The 18073-nt window shown below is 44.5% G+C and overlaps 2 protein-coding genes and 1 pseudogene across 9 annotated transcripts; 1 reads left to right on the forward strand and 2 right to left on the reverse strand.

Annotated features, from left to right (window-relative positions):
* Positions 1 to 274: 274 nt before the first annotated feature.
* LOC120649094 lies at positions 275 to 4884 on the reverse strand (annotated as a pseudogene).
* Positions 4885 to 11057: 6173 nt separating this feature from the next.
* LOC120652265 lies at positions 11058 to 12136 on the forward strand. The gene is made up of 3 exons (XM_039930032.1): positions 11058 to 11454; positions 11543 to 11661; positions 11744 to 12136. Exons 1-3 carry the CDS (start codon positions 11058 to 11060, stop codon positions 12134 to 12136), a joined length of 909 nt encoding a protein of 302 aa, XP_039785966.1.
* Positions 12137 to 12499: 363 nt separating this feature from the next.
* LOC120649103 lies at positions 12500 to 17265 on the reverse strand. Of its 8 annotated transcripts, none has more exons than XM_039925802.1 (8): positions 16822 to 17256; positions 16455 to 16493; positions 15834 to 15936; positions 15227 to 15284; positions 14801 to 14875; positions 13770 to 14207; positions 13417 to 13689; positions 12504 to 12881 (listed from the first exon to the last, which is right to left on the reverse strand). In XM_039925802.1, exons 6-7 carry the CDS (start codon positions 14187 to 14189, stop codon positions 13417 to 13419), a joined length of 693 nt encoding a protein of 230 aa, XP_039781736.1. In that variant the 5' UTR covers positions 14190 to 14207; positions 14801 to 14875; positions 15227 to 15284; positions 15834 to 15936; positions 16455 to 16493; positions 16822 to 17256; the 3' UTR covers positions 12504 to 12881. The 8 variants fall into 8 exon arrangements, 7 of the variants coding, with proteins under 7 accessions (XP_039781745.1, XP_039781736.1, XP_039781752.1 ...); XM_039925818.1 differs by having other exon boundaries at positions 13770 to 14216; XR_005665171.1 differs by lacking the exon at positions 15227 to 15284 and having other exon boundaries at positions 12500 to 12881; positions 13417 to 13931; positions 14023 to 14207; positions 16822 to 17265.
* Between the last annotated feature and the right edge of the window lie 808 nt (positions 17266 to 18073).

The following is an 18073-nucleotide window of genomic DNA, read 5'->3' on the forward strand; positions in this document are numbered from 1 at the left end:
TTTGCTGATTGTAATGTATATATGTATTTCCACAAATTTATGGCACATCCTGATAAAATCATGTTAAATCTGTGACTCCCATGTAGTACCTGTTTGCCAGCACTGCTGTTGCTGTGCTACCTGATAGCTAGCTACCACTTGCCAGAATCCTTGTGCAATCTGGACGGCGTGATGCTCTTAGCTGACAAAACCAGATCACTGAGCTCCACGATCAGGCACCACGGTTAGGGAATCTAACAGTCCTAGAACAAATTTAGCACATATACGCTTGGACTGTCAGACAGATCGCGCACAATGATTTGCTTCCGGTTTCGTAATTATCTTAACACAATCCTCGTCGCGCAGGGCATTACAAGTTTAAAACAACTCCCAGAGGGAAAAAGATGTATAAAAAGATGACTTAGCATCAGTTTTATTGCACTAGAGAGAGGGACCAGTTTCCTTTTCTGCATTCAAGAAAAACAACACCTAATATCCAGTTACCATAACTAGGCTTTAAACAGACTAAGGATCGGAGCTTGGTAGATTCAGCGCATGAACTCCTTTGGGATCATCGAGACTCCATGAACTGAAGTGAAGATATGTTGGCTCAAGGAAGCGCCGGCAGAACCTTCCCTGTGCAGGTTCCAAATCCAATGTTGTAGCCTTCACCCTGCAAAACCAGTAGATGGAATCAAAATACTGTGGCATCTTCATACAGATCTAAATACTGAATTAAATTGATCAGGGAAGATGAGTTCGCAGTACCTTGCAACAGCCGGTCAAGATGACTTCATCCCCATCTTCTAGAAACTTGCGGGACTTCATCCCCTAAAGTCCAGTTCTTCGGTTGGCTCATGGTGCAAGAACGCATCAAGTGTCGGTACAACCTCAAGATCAAACATATAGTTGAGGACGACACATGCCCAATATGCCAGTCTGCCCCCGAAACCACGCAGCACCTAATCCTTGAGTGCCCGTTTGCCAAGACGGTGTGGGAATGCATGGGCTTTGACATTGCTGGTGTGGGAGTAGCTCGACTGTGGGAAATACCAAAACCGGTGCAGGTGCCTGCGGCTCATTTCAGCGTCCTTCTTCTGCTTGTTAGCTGGTCTATTTGGAAGCACAGGAATGGGGTGACTTTCAGTGATCACAGGCCAAGTGAGAGACGCCTTCTGACTATGGCAAAAGAAATGGCAAGGCTCTGGCAGTACCGTCTACCGCGCGACGATGCTGCGGTGACAGAGATTTGGTGTTCCACGTTGTTTTCCAATATGTAGCCCCTAAAGTTCTCTGTTTATCCTCTTCCTTAACTCCCACCACTCAACAATGTAATCGCCGAGATACAATTCTGTAATTGTTCTCCAATGCAATGAATCAGGTGGGGAAGAGTTTTTCCCCTCCGTTGAACTGTCAAAAAAAAAATCCAACTGGTATCTCCTTCTGCCCGTTCCATGTTAGCTCCAGAAGACACCCCAGAGATTCAGGTTCCTGAAATGAGACATATTAAAAGATGAGGATTCATACAGATAGGTATCTCCTAATTGGCATGTATATGATAATAGTAGGAATGTTTCTTCCATACAGGTCCACTGAGTGTGCCAGTTGCAAATATATCCCCTGGTCTCATGTTGCATCCATTGATAGTGTGGTGTGCTAGCTGCTGCGTCACCATCCAATACCTATGGGAAATCACAAGAATGTGCCAACAAGGTCATACACTAAGAGAAATAGATGCAAAACATGGGGGGAAATGTCACATCCAACTCTTACACGGGCATTTCTGGTGACAAAGAAGAACCAGGGTACTTACAAATGTTTGAAATTAGTCTTTGCGACAATTGAGGCATCGCTTTGATCTTTGGGCTTAATCCAAACCTTTCAGAGAAAAAAAGTACCCCAATTAGTTTGATTTCAATAAAATTAATAATAGCAAAAAATGAAGCTTCAATGCAGCAACTCCATACTTCAAGAGGAATATCGTAGTTCACGTGATTCTTTTCAGCCAAGTAAGACAAAGGCTCAGGTTCCTGCAATTCAAAGAAAATTAGTTCTCCCCTGATTGAAGTACTGCAATTCAAAGAAAATTAGTTCTCCCCTGATTGAAGTACTACAGAATGCTGATAAGAAATATAACTGATTTGATTGGTGCTAGCTTAGCCTTATTCTTAGGGTTAATCTTAAAAGCACTATTTCCTCACCTGCTTAGGCGCCTCACAGTGAAAGGCTTTAAAGCATCCAGAGTGACAATCCATGGCGATATTAAGGTACCTAGAGAAATTGTAAACGTAAGAGCACATCGAAGTTTCAGACCGGACCCAAAAGTAAAAAGGTGGAAGCACATATCTTAAGCGAGATATGTGCAGGACTCCCAGTTTTTTTTTTTGGGCAAGGCATGGCTTAATTTTTTCCCCAAAAAATTCCTAAATTTCAAGGGTTTCAGATGCCTTACTGAAGCTTTTTCCAAGGAAAGGTCCAAGAGGTATAGTCTCCCAAGCTTGGATATCTCTGGCTGGTATATTACATGCAATTTAGTATAATCACATCATGCAACAATAGCTATAACAAATGAAAACAAAGAAGAATGAAATACCACTCCAATCATTCATCAAAGCTAGGCCAAAAATATGGTCTTCAGCATTATTAATATCGATAGGTTTTCCCAATTCATTCCCTGGGCCAACAATGGCAGCCTGAAAGCAACAAGTATTGTGATATAATATAGTGAATCAAGGAAAATTATCACTGATTAAAGCACAGTTTATCTACACACAGTGTTCTCTGATAATTCTATTCCAAAAATAACTAAAACTCTGAAAGTGACTTGACAGCTTAGAAAGATACATTGATTACAGCCACAATACCAAGTAAATATAAGATTCATAAGAAGCTAACCATCTCAAGTTCAAAATCAAGCTTCTGAGATGGACCGAAATAAGGACCGAAGTTTCCTGTTGGATGTCCTTGTCCTCTAAAAACAGAGAGAAATAATCAATCAAAAGAGCAAAAGATGGCACACAAAATAGAGATTTCAAACTGGAAACAGCAGATAAAACTCTTTCAGCAAGTATTTTGTGATGCACACCTGGGTTGAATGACATCTGTTCCAGTCTTCCAGACACAACTACAGATGATGCCCTTCCGTTGTAACCTATGGGAAGATGAAACCTGAGAAAACCGAATGTACATTGAAAGTTAGTTACATGAGGTCATCATCTGTGTAGTACTGAAAGCAGAAGTGAGCAACCAACAACATGCATCAAAACATCAAGAATTCTAATTATTTGGTATCCATGAAGATTGAGCACAGTAATAACTAACAAATAGTGCTGTGCATGTTCAGAATTTAGTCTTATCAATTAGATTAATATGATCTTGGCAAGAACATCCATGACAAGATGTCTCCCACATTACAGATAAGTTAATTGCTTCCATTATACAACATAAAAGAATACCCAAGCTCATCTGATTAATACTTTTTTCAAATCTCAATGAAGCCCATTGTCTAAGAAAATGCATTACCAATTTGGATTGACTGGAGTCTACGGCCCACGGAAGATAAACCCGCAATTCCTGTCATGGTGCACGGAACAAAAGAAGTCTGTGTAGCCTCCAACAGTGATTGGCAGGACCATCTCTATATCACTCTGCAATATCAAAACAGAGCATTAGCGATCTGATCAATGATCCTGTTGCTACCTGCAGAAAGAAACAACAAGGCAGGCTCATGAAGCTCACCATTGGAACAAGACACTTGCTCCTGAGGGCCTCATTGTCACGCAACACTGGCTCGTCAGCTGCAAAGCAACAACAGAAGAAAAGTGAGAACAAGTTTGATGCTGAATTGGTATTTTCCAGGGAACAGAAAAACACTTGTTAATAAAAAAAATCTTGACAAGATCCTACGTATTATCACAAAACTGTTAATTTTATAAAAAATTGCAGATCTATTGTGGCGGAAAGAAGCAAGAATAAGAAAAGAAACCTGATAGGATTTTCTGGCTCGTGGCGCGCGCCTCCTTCCACGCCGGCCGGCCCATCCCCAAGAACATGTTGAGCGTCTCCTGCGCAAAGCATCAAGGGCACCACCAATTATTTTCTACTCTACGCACCACCAGAGCCAGTCACCGCGGCCGTCTCAATCGCCTAAATCCTCTCGATCCCCAGTTCATCTCACCAACCCCGCTTTTCGCGGAGCTAAACCAAGCTGATCAGCCCAATCCACCACTGGAGCAACCGAATCGAGGGCTTGGAAGCACGGAGAGCCGGCGAGCGCGGGCCCGTCGAAGAGCCCGGCGTCGGCGACGGCGGCGAGGTCGAGCGCCGAGTCCCCGATTGCCACAGCGGGGCGCGGCGGCGCCTGCGAGTGCGACCCCCGCCGGTGGAAGACCCCGAAGGGCAGGTTCTGGATGGGGAAGTGCGAGCCCGTCGGCACCTCCACGAACGACCGCAGCTGCTCCGCCCCCGCCATTGCTCCGCTCCGCTCGCGTCTGGCTGCTGCCGCTGGTGTGCGCTCGTGGAGCTGACACCTCGCTCTCGTTGGGAGTTGAGACCGTGGCCGGCCGTATAAATACACGGGCTGGTTGGATCACTGGGCGAGGCGTAGCGGTTTGGGTTGGAATTAGCCTCAGATAAACTCCATCCAAACTCCAAAATCCACTGGCGTCGAGGTGAACCAAAAAAATAAAGGATTTGATCTAGGATAAAGTTTTGGAGTCCGAGTTACTCCGTGGAGGAACCACTCGCCATTGTTCGACGATAGGGGCGGCTCGATCTGTCTTTGTGAGCCAATTTAATTTTTGTTTCCGACTTCTTCAGCCGTCCAGCGGAAAGGACAAGGATGGAAGTCAGCTCATTCCACCAGCGGTGGAATTTGGATGGGGCGACGACGAGCTCAAGGGGTCAAGGCTATATGGTAGTGTTTCCCTGCTGACACCCGAGTGCCAGCAGCTGAACATACACCTGAAAACATGAACAGGAAAGTTCGTGTTTGTAGACATCTGAACACCATCTATTTCAAATATGACGATACAAGACGATCTGATCCGAGCTATTCTGCCATAAAAAATAAAATAAAAAGATACGAGCTATTCAAATTTGACAAACCTATACAATCTAACTGTCACACTGTAACCTTTGAAACTAATGTAAATCTGAATGCAAGTTTAAAAAAGAATTAAGCAAACTAATGCATGGAACCAAGGAAGTAAAAAAGAATAAACAAAATATGTTCATTTAACAGGAAGAACGACACAAGCAACTAAGTTACTTAATGGAAGTACTCAGAAATATTTGACATAAAAAATGCTAAGGTGCAACCATCATATGTTGCAAAGTGAGCATTCTATAAAATGCATAATTCATGAGATCTCAGCTCCATACAAAGTTCGGCTAGGCGCCGATTAGTCGGCGACTAGGCGCTAGGCGAAGCCTGCCGCCGCGACTAAAGGGGTAGGCGGCGTTCGAGGCGCTAGGCGGCGTTAGGCGGAGTTAGGCGGCGAGTAGTCAGTGTTAGGCGGCGCGGAGGTGGCGCTTAGGCGGCGCGCAAGGCGCCGCGCGAGCGCGGACGGCCGAGTCGCCCACGAAATTTTGGCCCCGCGGGCCGAGCGCGGGCTGATTCCCGCGCGGAGGCGGATGGCGCGCGCGCGATTCGGCGGGAAGGATAAGAGGCGCGCGTGCGATTCGGCGGGAAGGATCAGAGGCGCGCGCGCGATTCCTGCCTGCCATTGGTCACTCCCACCGGTCGAGCTCCTCCCCGCCGGACGTCCGCCTCCCGCCGGTGGTGCTCCTCCCCGCCGGACGGCCTCCTCCCGCCGGACGGCCTCCTCCCCGCGGGTCACCCCTCCCCGCCGGACCCTGACGGCACACCCCTCCTCCCCGCCGGCCACCCCTCCCCGCCGGACCCTGGAAGCAAGTCCTCCCCGCCTGGAAGCTCTTCACCGCCGGCTGCTCTGCTCGACTGCTCGCTGCTTCCCTCTCCACTGCTCGGCTGCTCTGCAACTCCAAGGTGAGTCCCCTGCTCCCCTCCACTGCTCTCTTATATATGCTTGTTCAGTTGTTCTGTTCTGCTAGTATATACATCCCCTGAATGTGAATCCTCTGTTCTGCACTTCTGCTACTCTGAATGTGAATCCTCCCATGTTCCCATCTCCTGTTTCTTGTGCTGTTGTTTGGGGCTGGCCAGAAGGTAGGAGAGGAGAGGGTTTCTGTGATAGAATAGGATCAGCTAGTGCTGCTGTTTGTGCTGTTTATATCATGTATTCATGTGCAGTTAGTGATATTCAAATTGCACATTTGTGCTGTATGCATGTCTGAATCTGAAGTTCAGTACTTCAGTGAAGTCTTTTGTTTACTTAATGAGTCTACTGAATATGAGACTACTGCTGTTGTCATCATTAGTTAACAGATCAGATTTTCTACTGAATGATTGCAGTTGCAGACTTACAGTTTACTTAATGTCTAATGTGCATGCTCTGTTCCCTGTTCTCTGTACTGCGGTTCATTGGCGAACTCTTGAATTTGAATGTAGGATGTCGACAGAACAAGGTGATTCTGCACTAGATGCAGGAACTGAGGCAACTAATTCCTGAAAAGGAACTCAGATGATGTTGGATGGGAATATGGTGTTCTTGTTGATGCTAGCAACAAGGACAAGGTGAAGTGCAAGCTCTGTGACAAGGAGATGAGTGGAGGGATTCATAGGTTGAAGGAGCATTTGGCTCATGAAGGAAAGAATGTGAAGAAATGCATAGCAAGAACACCACTGGCTATGGAGGCTAAAGAGAAGTGCAAGAAGGCACTAGCTGATGCAAAAAGGAAGAGAGAGGAGAAGACTGTTCGTGAGCTAGAAATTAGAGAGGAAGTTCATGTATCTAGGGTTGGAACAGATTCAGATGAAGTCACCTGTGTTGAAAGTTCACAGCCCCATAAATTAGGACCCATTGACAAATGGACACGTGCTATTGATCCTAAAGCTACCAAGTCTGATTCTTTGAAGCAACAACAGCTGAACAAGGAACTTTGGAAAGAAAGAACCAATGAGGTGCATAAGTACATTACAAGATGGGCCTATACACATGGTAAATTGCTAGTATACTATGTTGTTTTTACATTTCAAAGTTCATTTGATGTTGTTTTCCTGTACTAAACACTAATTATGCTTCTTTCAATGTTGTGTTGGCAGGAATTGCTTTCAATGCATGTGATAATGATGAGTTCAAACAAATGTGTGAAGCAATTGGACAATTTGGTCCAGGACTTGTACCTCCAACTCAAGATGCACTGCGAGGGAAGTTGCTGGAAGAAGAATATGAAAGAACCAAGAGTTTGCTGCAGGAGCGTGAAGCCGAGAAGATGAAAAATGGGTGTTCTATTATGACTGATGCTTGGTCAGATAGGAAGAGGAGAAGCATAATGAATCTGTGCACCAATTGTGCTGATGGAACCTCCTTCATCAGCTCTAAGGAGATGTCATGTCTCACATACCAGTGAGGTCATCTTTGATCTTGTGGACAAAGCAATTGAAGAGATTGGTGTAGACCAGGGTTAAAAAAACCGCTCGGAACCGGACCGGTTACCGCGGTTACCGGTCTAACCGGTCCGGCCCGGTTCCGGATCCGGGCGGTTTTAAACCGGGGCAAATTCAAATTTTAAATTTGAATTCCAGGAAATGAAAAAATCCCAAAAAATTCATAAAAATACTTCAAGTTGCGAGGAATGTAATGGTGTCAAATTTTTTGAAATATTCATTCATTTGATATATTTTGGGGGCATTTGAATTTAAATAAAAAAACGGACGGCCCATAACCGACACATAAGGCGCCACACCCCCCCGAAGCTTCAGACCGGCGCCCCCCACCCCATTTCCGCCTCCCTCTCCCTCCAGGCCAACCGCTCGGGTAGCGTGGCTAGCCGGCCGGTAGAACCGTTTAGCCGGCCCCGGCCCGGATCTAACCGGCCGCACCGGTTAACCGGCCGGGCGCAGCGGTAAGCCGGCCGAGATCGGCGGTATGCCGGCCTAGGAGGTCGGTAAGCCGTTTGATTTTTTTCCTTTGAGTTGATTTACAAGTATTAGATGATTTGTTTTAGGATTTAGATGTATGATCTAGGTGTAGTTAGGATTTAGGTAAGATTTAAGTGTATGATGTAAGGATTTAGGTTGATTTGATTTAGGTTTATTTAGGATTTAAGTAGAATTGAATATTAAGGTGCATATATGTTTTTAGGATTTAGGTTGATTTAGGATTTATGTGATTGATATGTCTTTGTTGTCCATTTATGCAGATAGACAATGTCAGGTAGAGATAAAGATGTTGTATGGGAACATGGTGAAATTTTTTATCTCGGATGGCGGTGCAAGTATTGTAATACGCAGAAAGCAGGAGGTGGTGCGACTAGATTGAAACAACATTTGGCTCACCGCGGGGCGGCGGTCCATTGCAGGAATGTGCCACCAGATGTGCGGGAGTATTTTCAGCGTGACATTGAGAAGGCTAGAAAGGCAACTGCTGAATGAGCTCGAGAGAGGTTGAGACGGGAGAAGGCTGCAGCGGAGGGAAACTATCCCGGTGAAGAAGAAGATGAGGAGACTCAACTGCAGCGTGCCTTGGACCAATCGAGAGCGGAAGCAGTGTACCAACGGGGGGTGGAACAGAGAGGAGGTGTATACGAGCATGGAGGGGATAGTGGTTCGACGAGGGGGAATCCTTTGCAGAGGATGTTGCGTAGGGCAACTTCGCAGAGGGAGAGTCCTGCGGTGGAGGACTATAACGTGGCATCCGGTGGGAGAAGAGGAATGACCCAACAAAGAATTGATACAGGCTCCTGGACGCAGAAGGGTAGGAATGCAAAGGAAGCTATTGGTAAAGCTTGGTCAAAGTTTTTCCATTTTGCGGGAGTACCTGGAAGACAGGCTGACAATCCTTACTTTGTCAGCGCGGTCAGGGAGACACAGAAGTGGGGTATGTTTTCTTTCATTCGTATGACACCTATGAGCTTACATTTCTTGCACATACAGCGTCCTGGTGGATGATGTTCGGATCAAGCACTCTAAAGCTGCAGTACCTTGCCATGCGGCTTGGCTTGTTTCACAATGTTGTTCGTCCAGTGGATGCGAGCGCAACTGGAGTACTTTTGCCTTGCTGCATACAAAAGTTCGCAATCGATTGTCGCACAAGAAACTTAACAAGCTGGTCTATGTCAACTACAACCTTCGTCTGCGACTAGAGGAGGTCTCCGGCCCACCGATACATGAAGAAGGTGATTTTATCGACCAGTTGGCCCATTTTTCATTTTATGATGAGAATAATCCAGTGCGGGAATAGATGGAATATGGTCGATCTAACCGCGCTCCAGTTCTGGACGAGGATGATGATGACGGAGACGTCCCTCTCCCGTCTCATATTGTCAGGGATCAAATAAATCTCTCAGATCTACGTGACACTAAGGGGGATGCTTGCATCAGCGATTGGGCACGTAGACATGTGGGTGACACTCACCTAGGGAAGAGGAAATTCCAGAGGGGGCATACGAAGGGTGACTCGAAGCGTCAAAAACAAAAAGGAAAAGCAACAGCAAAATCAGTGAACAACGACACGTCCACTGATGATGGCGATGGTGAGCGTAGTCCACCGTATCAAGAGACTGGGGATAGCAGCTCCGCTGGTGATGGTGACGGTAGTGACGGTGCTGATGCTGGTGGTGGTGGTGGTGGTGGTAGTGGTGGTGGTATTCCCATTCGTTTCACAGGTATACATTGCACCTATATATGCACACTTGTTTCTGATTATGAGTACTAATTATTATATATGGTTAATTGCAGGGGAGACTCAGTTCACACATGCTACTCAGGACCCCGATCATGGAGCACCGGAATCGCCGAGGAGAACGGTTGGACCGACGGACAACGATACTCCACAGTACTCTTCTTCCTCCTATACCGATTCCAGGCACTCTTTTCACTATCCCATACCTGACATCAGCATGCAGCCACAGACGAGATGGGTGTACGAATGGGAAGACCCTCATTTTTACACTATGTTAGTTCAGGAATGGGAGACAACATCGGCGTGGACAGGGCAATCTTGGCAAGACTACAAGGCTGAACTGCTTAGAGTGCGAGGTTTGAATGTGATGTCCATCGCTGAATACCAAATGGCGTCCAGAATGGGGGTCTTCCCATTCTTACGTTGAACTATTATTAATGTGTATCAGTGACTACTGTATTTGTAGGCACGATTATGACTATGGTATTTGTATGCACGCGCATTAATATTGTATATCTCTGCATAATTATAAATTGTTACTTTGGTGTGGTATTTTACATTAATATGTGCATAGTTCATACCAAAATTTCCTTTTATTTCACACCACGAAACCAATTTAAAACTGTCGGTTTATTTTGTTCAAAGGCCGGTAACCGGTGAAACCGGTCCGGTTTTACCAACAAACCGGCCGGCTAACCGGTACTGGCCGTTACAACGGGAACGTTTGAATTTAATTTTGAATTTGGCCGGTAGGAACCGGTAACCAGTCCAACCGGTCCGGTTAACCGGAACCGGTGGCCGGCGGTTCGATGGAATCGGTCGGAAAAAAAACTTGGTGTAGACAATGTGGTGCAAGTAGTGACTGACAATGCCTCTAACAACATGGGAGCAAAGAGGTTATTGGAAGAGAAGAGACCACACATATTTTGGACCTCTTGTGCATCTCACACAATCAACCTTATGCTCCAAGGAATTGGCAACATGACTCGGTTCAAGAAAGTGGTTGACCAAGCAAAGACATTTACCATATTTGTCTATGGCCACACAAGGACATTGGAGTGCTTGAGATACTTCACAGAGGGGAAAGAGATAGTGAGGCCAGGAGTGACTAGATTTGCTTCAAACTTTCTCACTTTGAGTAGCATCCAAGAGAAGAAGGACCAGTTAAGGAAGATGGTGGTTCATAGTAGGTGGGACTCATTAAAGGATGTGAAATAAAAGAAAGGAAAAGAGGCAATAACAACTATATTGAGTCCAAGCTTTTGGAAGGATGTGAAGCTAACATTGACTGTTTTTGAGCCATTGGTCAAAGTCATGCGTTTGGTTGATGGGGATGTGAGGCCATCCATGGGTTTCTTTTATGGAGAATTATTAAAGGCAAAGAGACAGATCAAAGAGGCCTTTGGAAATGTTGAGGCTCGGTTCAAGGATGTAATAGCTATTATTGACAAGAAGATGAATGGAAGACTTGATTCTTCATTGTATTTGACAGCCTATTTGCTGAATCCTCACTATAGCTATAGGGGCCCATCAATCTTTGATCAGCCCAAAATATCAGAAGGGTTTATAGCTTGTGTTGAGAAATTTTATTATCATGATGAGGACATGCAACATCAGGTTGCCAACATTGAACTAAAGAAGTTTCAGAATAGAGAAGAACCCTTTAGCAAGAAACTTGCTAGGACTTTTGAAAACTTTGATTACAACCCAGGTAGAGCTACTTCCTATAAGCTTGCATGGCTCGTGGTTGTTTGTTGTTTGCTGTTTTCTAAACTAATAGAGGTGTTTTTTTATTTCAGCATCATGGTGGAGACTGTATGGATATGAAACACCAGCTTTACAGAAGATGGCTACAAGGATCCTATCTTTGACATCAAGCTTTTCTGGTTGTGAAAGAAATTGGAGTGGATTTGAAAGGGTTAGTACCTATTATGAACATTTCAGTTTCAACAGCATTACAATTAAATTGTAGAACTGAGAATTGTCTTTTTAAATTATAGATACACACTAAGAAGAGAAATAAGCTTACTACAACCCGCCTCAACAAGCTGGTGTATATCCAATTCAACTCCAAGCTGCTTAGTAAGAGAGAAAAGATCAAGTCAAACAAAATCACTGATGTTCTCTTGTCTAGTGATACAACTGAAGCTCAAGGTTTTCTCCAAGAGGGTGGGGATAATTGTGCATTAGTTGACTTTAGAGATGGGGAGGAAGATGAGATGGAAGGCACAAGGATACCTTGGTCTGTCATTGGAAAGGCAGTGGGAGCAGATGAACAGCTTGAGCTGCGTAGAAGTGCAAGAGTGAGGAAGCTCTATGCAGAAGAAGAATTCGACTCTGAAGAAGAAGAGTATGAAGATGAAGATCTGTGCTACAGTGAAGATGAAATATGATCTGGACCATCTCCATCTAGTAGTGAAGCCTTTTGTGATGCCCTAGTCTTATGAACTGCAGCTGTGTCACTGTGTCTGTCTTATTTTGTGATTTGTGAGACCTGAACTAAGAACTATGTGCTGTCCTTTATTTATAAATTGTGTTGTACACTTGTATTACTGTCTTATCCACTTGTATTTATATGGTGTGCTCAACTGCTCATGGATGGGAGGCTGCTGAAATCATCCAGATAAGTCACAATTTAGTGTTTTCTATTTTTTTATGAACAACTAGCTGTCTATTGACTAATTTACTAACTACTAGCTGTCAAAATGTGTTGCAGGAGCTAGGAACATGCAAGAGTAAGGCAACTAGGAATCAGATATGTCTACTACCCCTCTTTTTATACTTACTGTGACTCATATATAGTAGTTATATACATATATATATATATAGTTATATACATAATATATATATAATTTATGGCTATATTGCCAAAACGCCTAGAAAAACGCCTAGCGCCGCCTAGAGCCAAGTACTACCAACTAGGCGCTAGGCAGTGGGTCAGCGCCCTGATTCCGCCTAGCGCCTAGCTGAACTTTGGCTCCATATACCACTTAATCTTACAAACTGCTCATTACATTCCAATCAGAAATAGACAACTGCATGGCTCCACTTCAGCACTGTTGCTCTGTTCACCAATGCCTTCGTCATGGCTGCCCTTCACCGAAGCATGTCCACCCTAAGGACGCGTTGGTCAGGCATCTAAAAAGTAAGATTTAGTTCATATGAAAAGGCAAAATTTGTAAGCAACATGTGACAATGAAAATGCAGAAAGACAAATTGGAGACGACAATATACACTGAATCCAACCAAATAATTTCTATGGAATGCAAATAGGCAAAATTATTTGGGTGCTTAGTTAAACTCCATAAATGCTAATTTGAGCACAGATAAAAATCCAATCGATCTTTATGCAATACTCACAAATAATTTGATGTAAAAATATCAGAGATGACTGATGACATGTACTAACATGGAGTGTTGTTTTGTTTTGCACTACTAAGAATGTGATCCCTGATACTTAAAAAAAAAGCAAAGAACTAGTTGTAAGAATGGAGCTCGAAAGCTTAGGAAGCAACTCTAATTTGTTCATGCAAGGAGGATACAAAAACCTAATAATGGACTGCATGTATTCACGAGAACATAACTGCCTAGTCCATTTTCAGGTTTGAATTACATAACAACCATATCAAAATTACAAAGAGACAAGGTCGAGGGTATGGTTAACACAGCTTACCTATATGGTGAAATTCGCGTAGCCAACCCCAAGATCTGATTGCTCTTCGATCACTTGACAAAACTCCGCTCTCAAACTTTTTTCCAGGTCGATCTTCTTCTCCAGAACGGATTTTTTTCTCTCCAAAAGGCGCAGATTGGTCCTCCAGAAGGCCCTCTGAGCACGCTTATCACGATAAATAGCTGCATCCAGCTCTTCATTTGTAGCAAAAGCTGTCTGATAAGGTACTCTTTGATTTCCAGGAGCAAACTCAAAACTTGGATCCTCAGGAAACTAAAAACAATATATAGTCAGAAAATTGAGAAAACCAGAATAAAAGAGAAGAACAAGATTTCTAAATGAATAGGATATACCGGTGGGTTTGGATAGATATTTTGTTGTACCCCACGATTCCTTTCCTCACGTGGAGGTCCAACATGTGGGATTTGCGCATCAGTGGAGAGCAAGAGTTGATTCAGATTCACAATCTGGACTTCAAGTGGATGCATCTGAAGGTCACACTCAGCCATGCATGTCTGCAACATTGTATTAAAAGTCTCCTGAACCTTGAGCATGGCTTTATATTTGCATTCCAACAGTTCAGGATTAAGCAATTTGAAGCCACACCTTCCAGGTCGGACCTTTGCCTTCAAGTTCATTGCATTTTGAAGAGATGTTTGCTCATGCAAACGAAATTCAACTTGATTGGCTTTGGCAATCGCATTGATGCCCATCTCTTGCAAGACAACATTGACCTCATCGAGGCTAGAGACAGTTCTAGTGTTGTTAGCCATGGTGGATGTCAGGATATCCTGTAACAGCTGATACAATCAGATAACTGAAATATATTGTGTATACATTCTAGAATATAGAACAGCAACACATAGAAAAACAACTGCACAGCCAGGACATAGAAAATAAGTGCATAACTTGAAAGAATTTGTATAGCACAGCACAGTAACACATGTTGTCATGATAATATATTGTGTATACATTCTAGAATATGTGAAGTGCCTATCCTATCCCTGTCATGCTACTTGCTAGAACACTGAAATAGTGGTGACTGCCAGGAATCATGCATGCACTATGAGATAGTGGTGACTGCCAGGAATCATGCATGCAACAAAATGGGAGCCTGAGGATATAAAGGTACATTCTTCTACCTACTTCTGATCAAGTATCTGCAGTCTGCCGTAGTTAGTTCATCACAATGCAATGTCCTTGTGCACAGCTATAAACTTCTATACTAGTTTTCAAGAAAAAATAGATAGCAAATTTATTTCAAAACTTAGTGCAGACAGATGAACATCAATCAATGCAATTTGCTTTTCAGTTGTTGGAGATGTTCACCAGTAAAGAAATGAAATAAAGATCAGTATAGAAGTGAGATCATTTAAATACTAACCTCAGTAGTATGATCTTTCAATGTGTGGATACAATTATAGTTTCCACCCTCGCTCACTTGCCAAATGCCAACTGTCTGCAATGTTTAATTTAATAAAGAAAAAATTGGTAAGCTGGTACAATCAGATAACTGAAATGTTAATTAGAAAAAAGTACAGATTTCTAATCAAGAATTTCACAGGTGATACATCCACACGAAAAAACACAAATCAAAACACAATGCACCACTACCTAAGTGGCATGAAAAAAAAAACGGATACAAAATTCCACACAGGCATAGTGCATAATTCCATTCGCCACCCCAAATCTAATATAATAATAATAATAATAATAATAATAATAATAATAATAATAAAGGTACAAATGGTACTCCAGAAAGTAAAACTGAATGGATGATGCATACAATACAAAACTACCAAATTCTTACATTTCTACAAGCAGGGTTGTTCAATTTGAATTAGGCAACAGTGGAGATTTAAAAGACCCTACAAGTCAACAAGTAAAAGAAGTAACCAGTAAAAGAAGTAAAAGACCCTACAAGTCAACAAGTAAAAGAAGTAACAAAGAACTATTCTTCTGTAGTTCCAATGCTTGAAAAAAAAAAGCAAATGATGTATCGCCTACTATTACAGCTTAGAACTTTAGTTAGAATGGGAAACAACGAATAAATACAGTTTAGTACTAAAAACTAAAGGTGCCCAAAACCCTAAACCAGTCAAAACAACCCAAACCAGAGGTGAGGAAATACACTAATTATGAACACCAACTAGAGAAGAAGCAACATATAGGAGTGTGTAGTTTTCCCTCATCCGGTTTGGCTAGTGGCCGGTTTAGGTTTTTGAACAATCCTACTGAAACCAACAGCAGTCCAACAGATGAATGTTCAGTTGTTTAGATTACAGACAAGTATTCTCCAAAGAGGCAATATGGATGGGTAAGTGAATGTACGATTAGAGGCTCAATTCATGTGTCTAAAGATTTATATTGTATACTGAATCACACTGTCGTTCAAATGGAATTGATCTGGAACAAACCTGTCAAGATGAGAATTAGGCTTGAAAGTAATACAGAATTGGGAGCCAGTATCTGCAGTTGTCAAGAGACCACGATCATCATGGCGTAGGGCACAAGCTTCATCTGAAATGCAAATAATACAAACTGTTTGCTTAGACCTTACCAGAACATGTGGATAAGATCTACAGTATTTCCAGAGCAAAGTAAACAAAAATATCACAGCAGTAAATTGTATTCCCTCTATTTACTATGTTTGTCCATAGCATATCGTGGGCACAATCAAAGAACAATCAATACAAAATGACCATCCATGCACCTAATAGAACTGATAAAACAGTTCCACTACACTTAACAGGGGTATGGAATGGAAATAATGCAACAACTACACTTATGATAATTGATATCCTCATTGGACAAGAGAGGTATTCTCCCAAGGTCATAGACAAACATAGTGAAGCAGAGGTAGTGTTAATTTTTAGAATTTAGATGCATTAACTATACACATATAATAACAAAATTTGACCTGTAACTCATAGCCAACACAGCAAATCCTTGCAGAAAAGGTTGCAAGGTTATTTGTATTCAAAACATCCATCATATTATGTACATCAGTATATCACACCAAGTTAAATAATTAATACCTGCAAATTTCCCACTATATATGCTTTCTCCACCAGACCCTGTAACACAGATCAATAATAGTCGTTACCAGTTTACCACAGTGATGTAAAACAGCAAGGTATGCCTATGCGTGCAAGGTAGAATCACATCAAACAAACAGACCTAATGGACAGAAACATGTACCAAAAAACTAAACAGCCAACATGCAACATTAATAGATAATAAATATTAAAGCAATCTACAGGGCGACGTATAAAGCAGGATCCAGGAACAAATCATGGAACATGGAAGCAAAACTGCTCCTAAGCAAATTTTAAAATTTTGTAGCCATTATTAAGCCATTATATTCAGCACAAAGAGGGACAAAGAGGGAGAGAGGAGGAAGACCTTCTTGGCGGCAGCGCAGAAACCGACGTGGGACGGGTGGCGGAGGCGACGGGGAATGGCGGCTCGGTGCGGATCTTGACCTCCCGGCGAAGGTCCGGCAGCTGTGGGAGGCGTACGACGCGCCGGCGGAGGTGGTGGCGCGACCCGGATGGGAAGGACGGAGCGGCGGCGCTCGGGGACGGGTGTGGGAGGCGTACGACGCGCCGGCGGAGGTGGTGGCGCGACCAGGATGGGAAGGACGGAGCGGCGGCGCTCGGGGACGGGTACGGGGACAGCGACGGAGGATGGGGATGGGGACGGGGGAAGCGGCGGCGGAGGCGCTCGCGACGGGGAGGGGGAGGCGGATGCGGATGCTAGGGTTGGAGAGAGGGCGGCGGCGGCATCGCGCGAGGCGAAACGAGGGAGGCGAGGGCGAGCTTGCTAGGGTTTAATGGGAGGCAACCGCCGCCCAGCGTATTTGTGCGGCGGGGCCGCCGGGGTGCCTATTTATATTTATTTTATCTTCTGAAAGATAGATGAGTCATTTATCTTTAAAGTCCATGAAGTCCCAATTAGATTCAATATTATCTAAAAATATTTCAACATTTTGACGTAATGGATTCAACATTTCTTATAAACTATTTCAACATTTGGATATAATAGATTCAACATTTATTAAACCTACGTCAATATTTTTTTTGAAGGGGGCGGGGGCTTCTCTCCGGACTCCGACGCCGGCGGTAGCGCTCCCCGTGGCAGCCAGGCGCGGCGGAGAGGCGGCCGGCGGGCGGCCGCGAGGGCGCAACGGCAGCGGTGGTGCAAGGGAGGGCCGCGGGCGGCGCGGAGCGCCGGGAGCAGGGGCGGTGGCGGCCGGGGCCGCGGCGGCGGGGCAAGGGAGGGCCGCGGGCGGCGCGGAGCATGGCCGCGGCGGCGGTGCAGGGGATGGCCGCTGCGGCGGTGCAGGGGAGGCCCGCGGGAGCGCGCGGAGCACCGGGAGCAGGCGGCGGCGAGCGGAGCCGCCGGGAGCAGAGGTGGCGGCGGTGCACGAGGTAAGGGAAGGAGGAGGAGGCCGGGCCAGGGGCGCGGCGGCGCACGGCCGCGGGGCAGCCCCTGGCGATAGGTGGCGGCGGGCAGTGGGAGGGAAGAGGGAGAAGGAAGGAGGTGGGGATTGGAGTTTAGGTGGGATCCAAGGATTGTATTTGATTTGCACGAATCTTAAATACTGGAAGATGATTAAAAAACTTCCGAGAAATATATAGGTTTCACGGAGCCG

Source organism: Panicum virgatum, chromosome 1K (assembly GCF_016808335.1).
Source record: "Panicum virgatum strain AP13 chromosome 1K, P.virgatum_v5, whole genome shotgun sequence".
Classification (NCBI taxonomy): Eukaryota; Viridiplantae; Streptophyta; class Magnoliopsida; order Poales; family Poaceae; genus Panicum; species Panicum virgatum.

Excerpts from the sequence above, each read along its gene's own strand:
- LOC120652265 (XM_039930032.1), top strand. The coding sequence starts at position 11,058 with ATGCGTTTGGTTGATGGGGATGTGAGGCCATCCATGGGTTTCTTTTAT. Across the intron at positions 11,455-11,542 it reads AAACTTTGATTACAACCCAG|CATCATGGTGGAGACTGTAT; the intron begins GTAGAGCTACTT and ends TTTTTATTTCAG. Across the intron at positions 11,662-11,743 it reads ATTGGAGTGGATTTGAAAGG|ATACACACTAAGAAGAGAAA; the intron begins GTTAGTACCTAT and ends TTTAAATTATAG.
- LOC120649103 (XM_039925811.1), bottom strand. The coding sequence starts at position 14,189 with ATGGCTAACAACACTAGAACTGTCTCTAGCCTCGATGAGGTCAATGTT. Across the intron at positions 13,690-13,769 it reads ATATCTATCCAAACCCACCG|TTTCCTGAGGATCCAAGTTT; the intron begins GTATATCCTATT and ends TATTGTTTTTAG.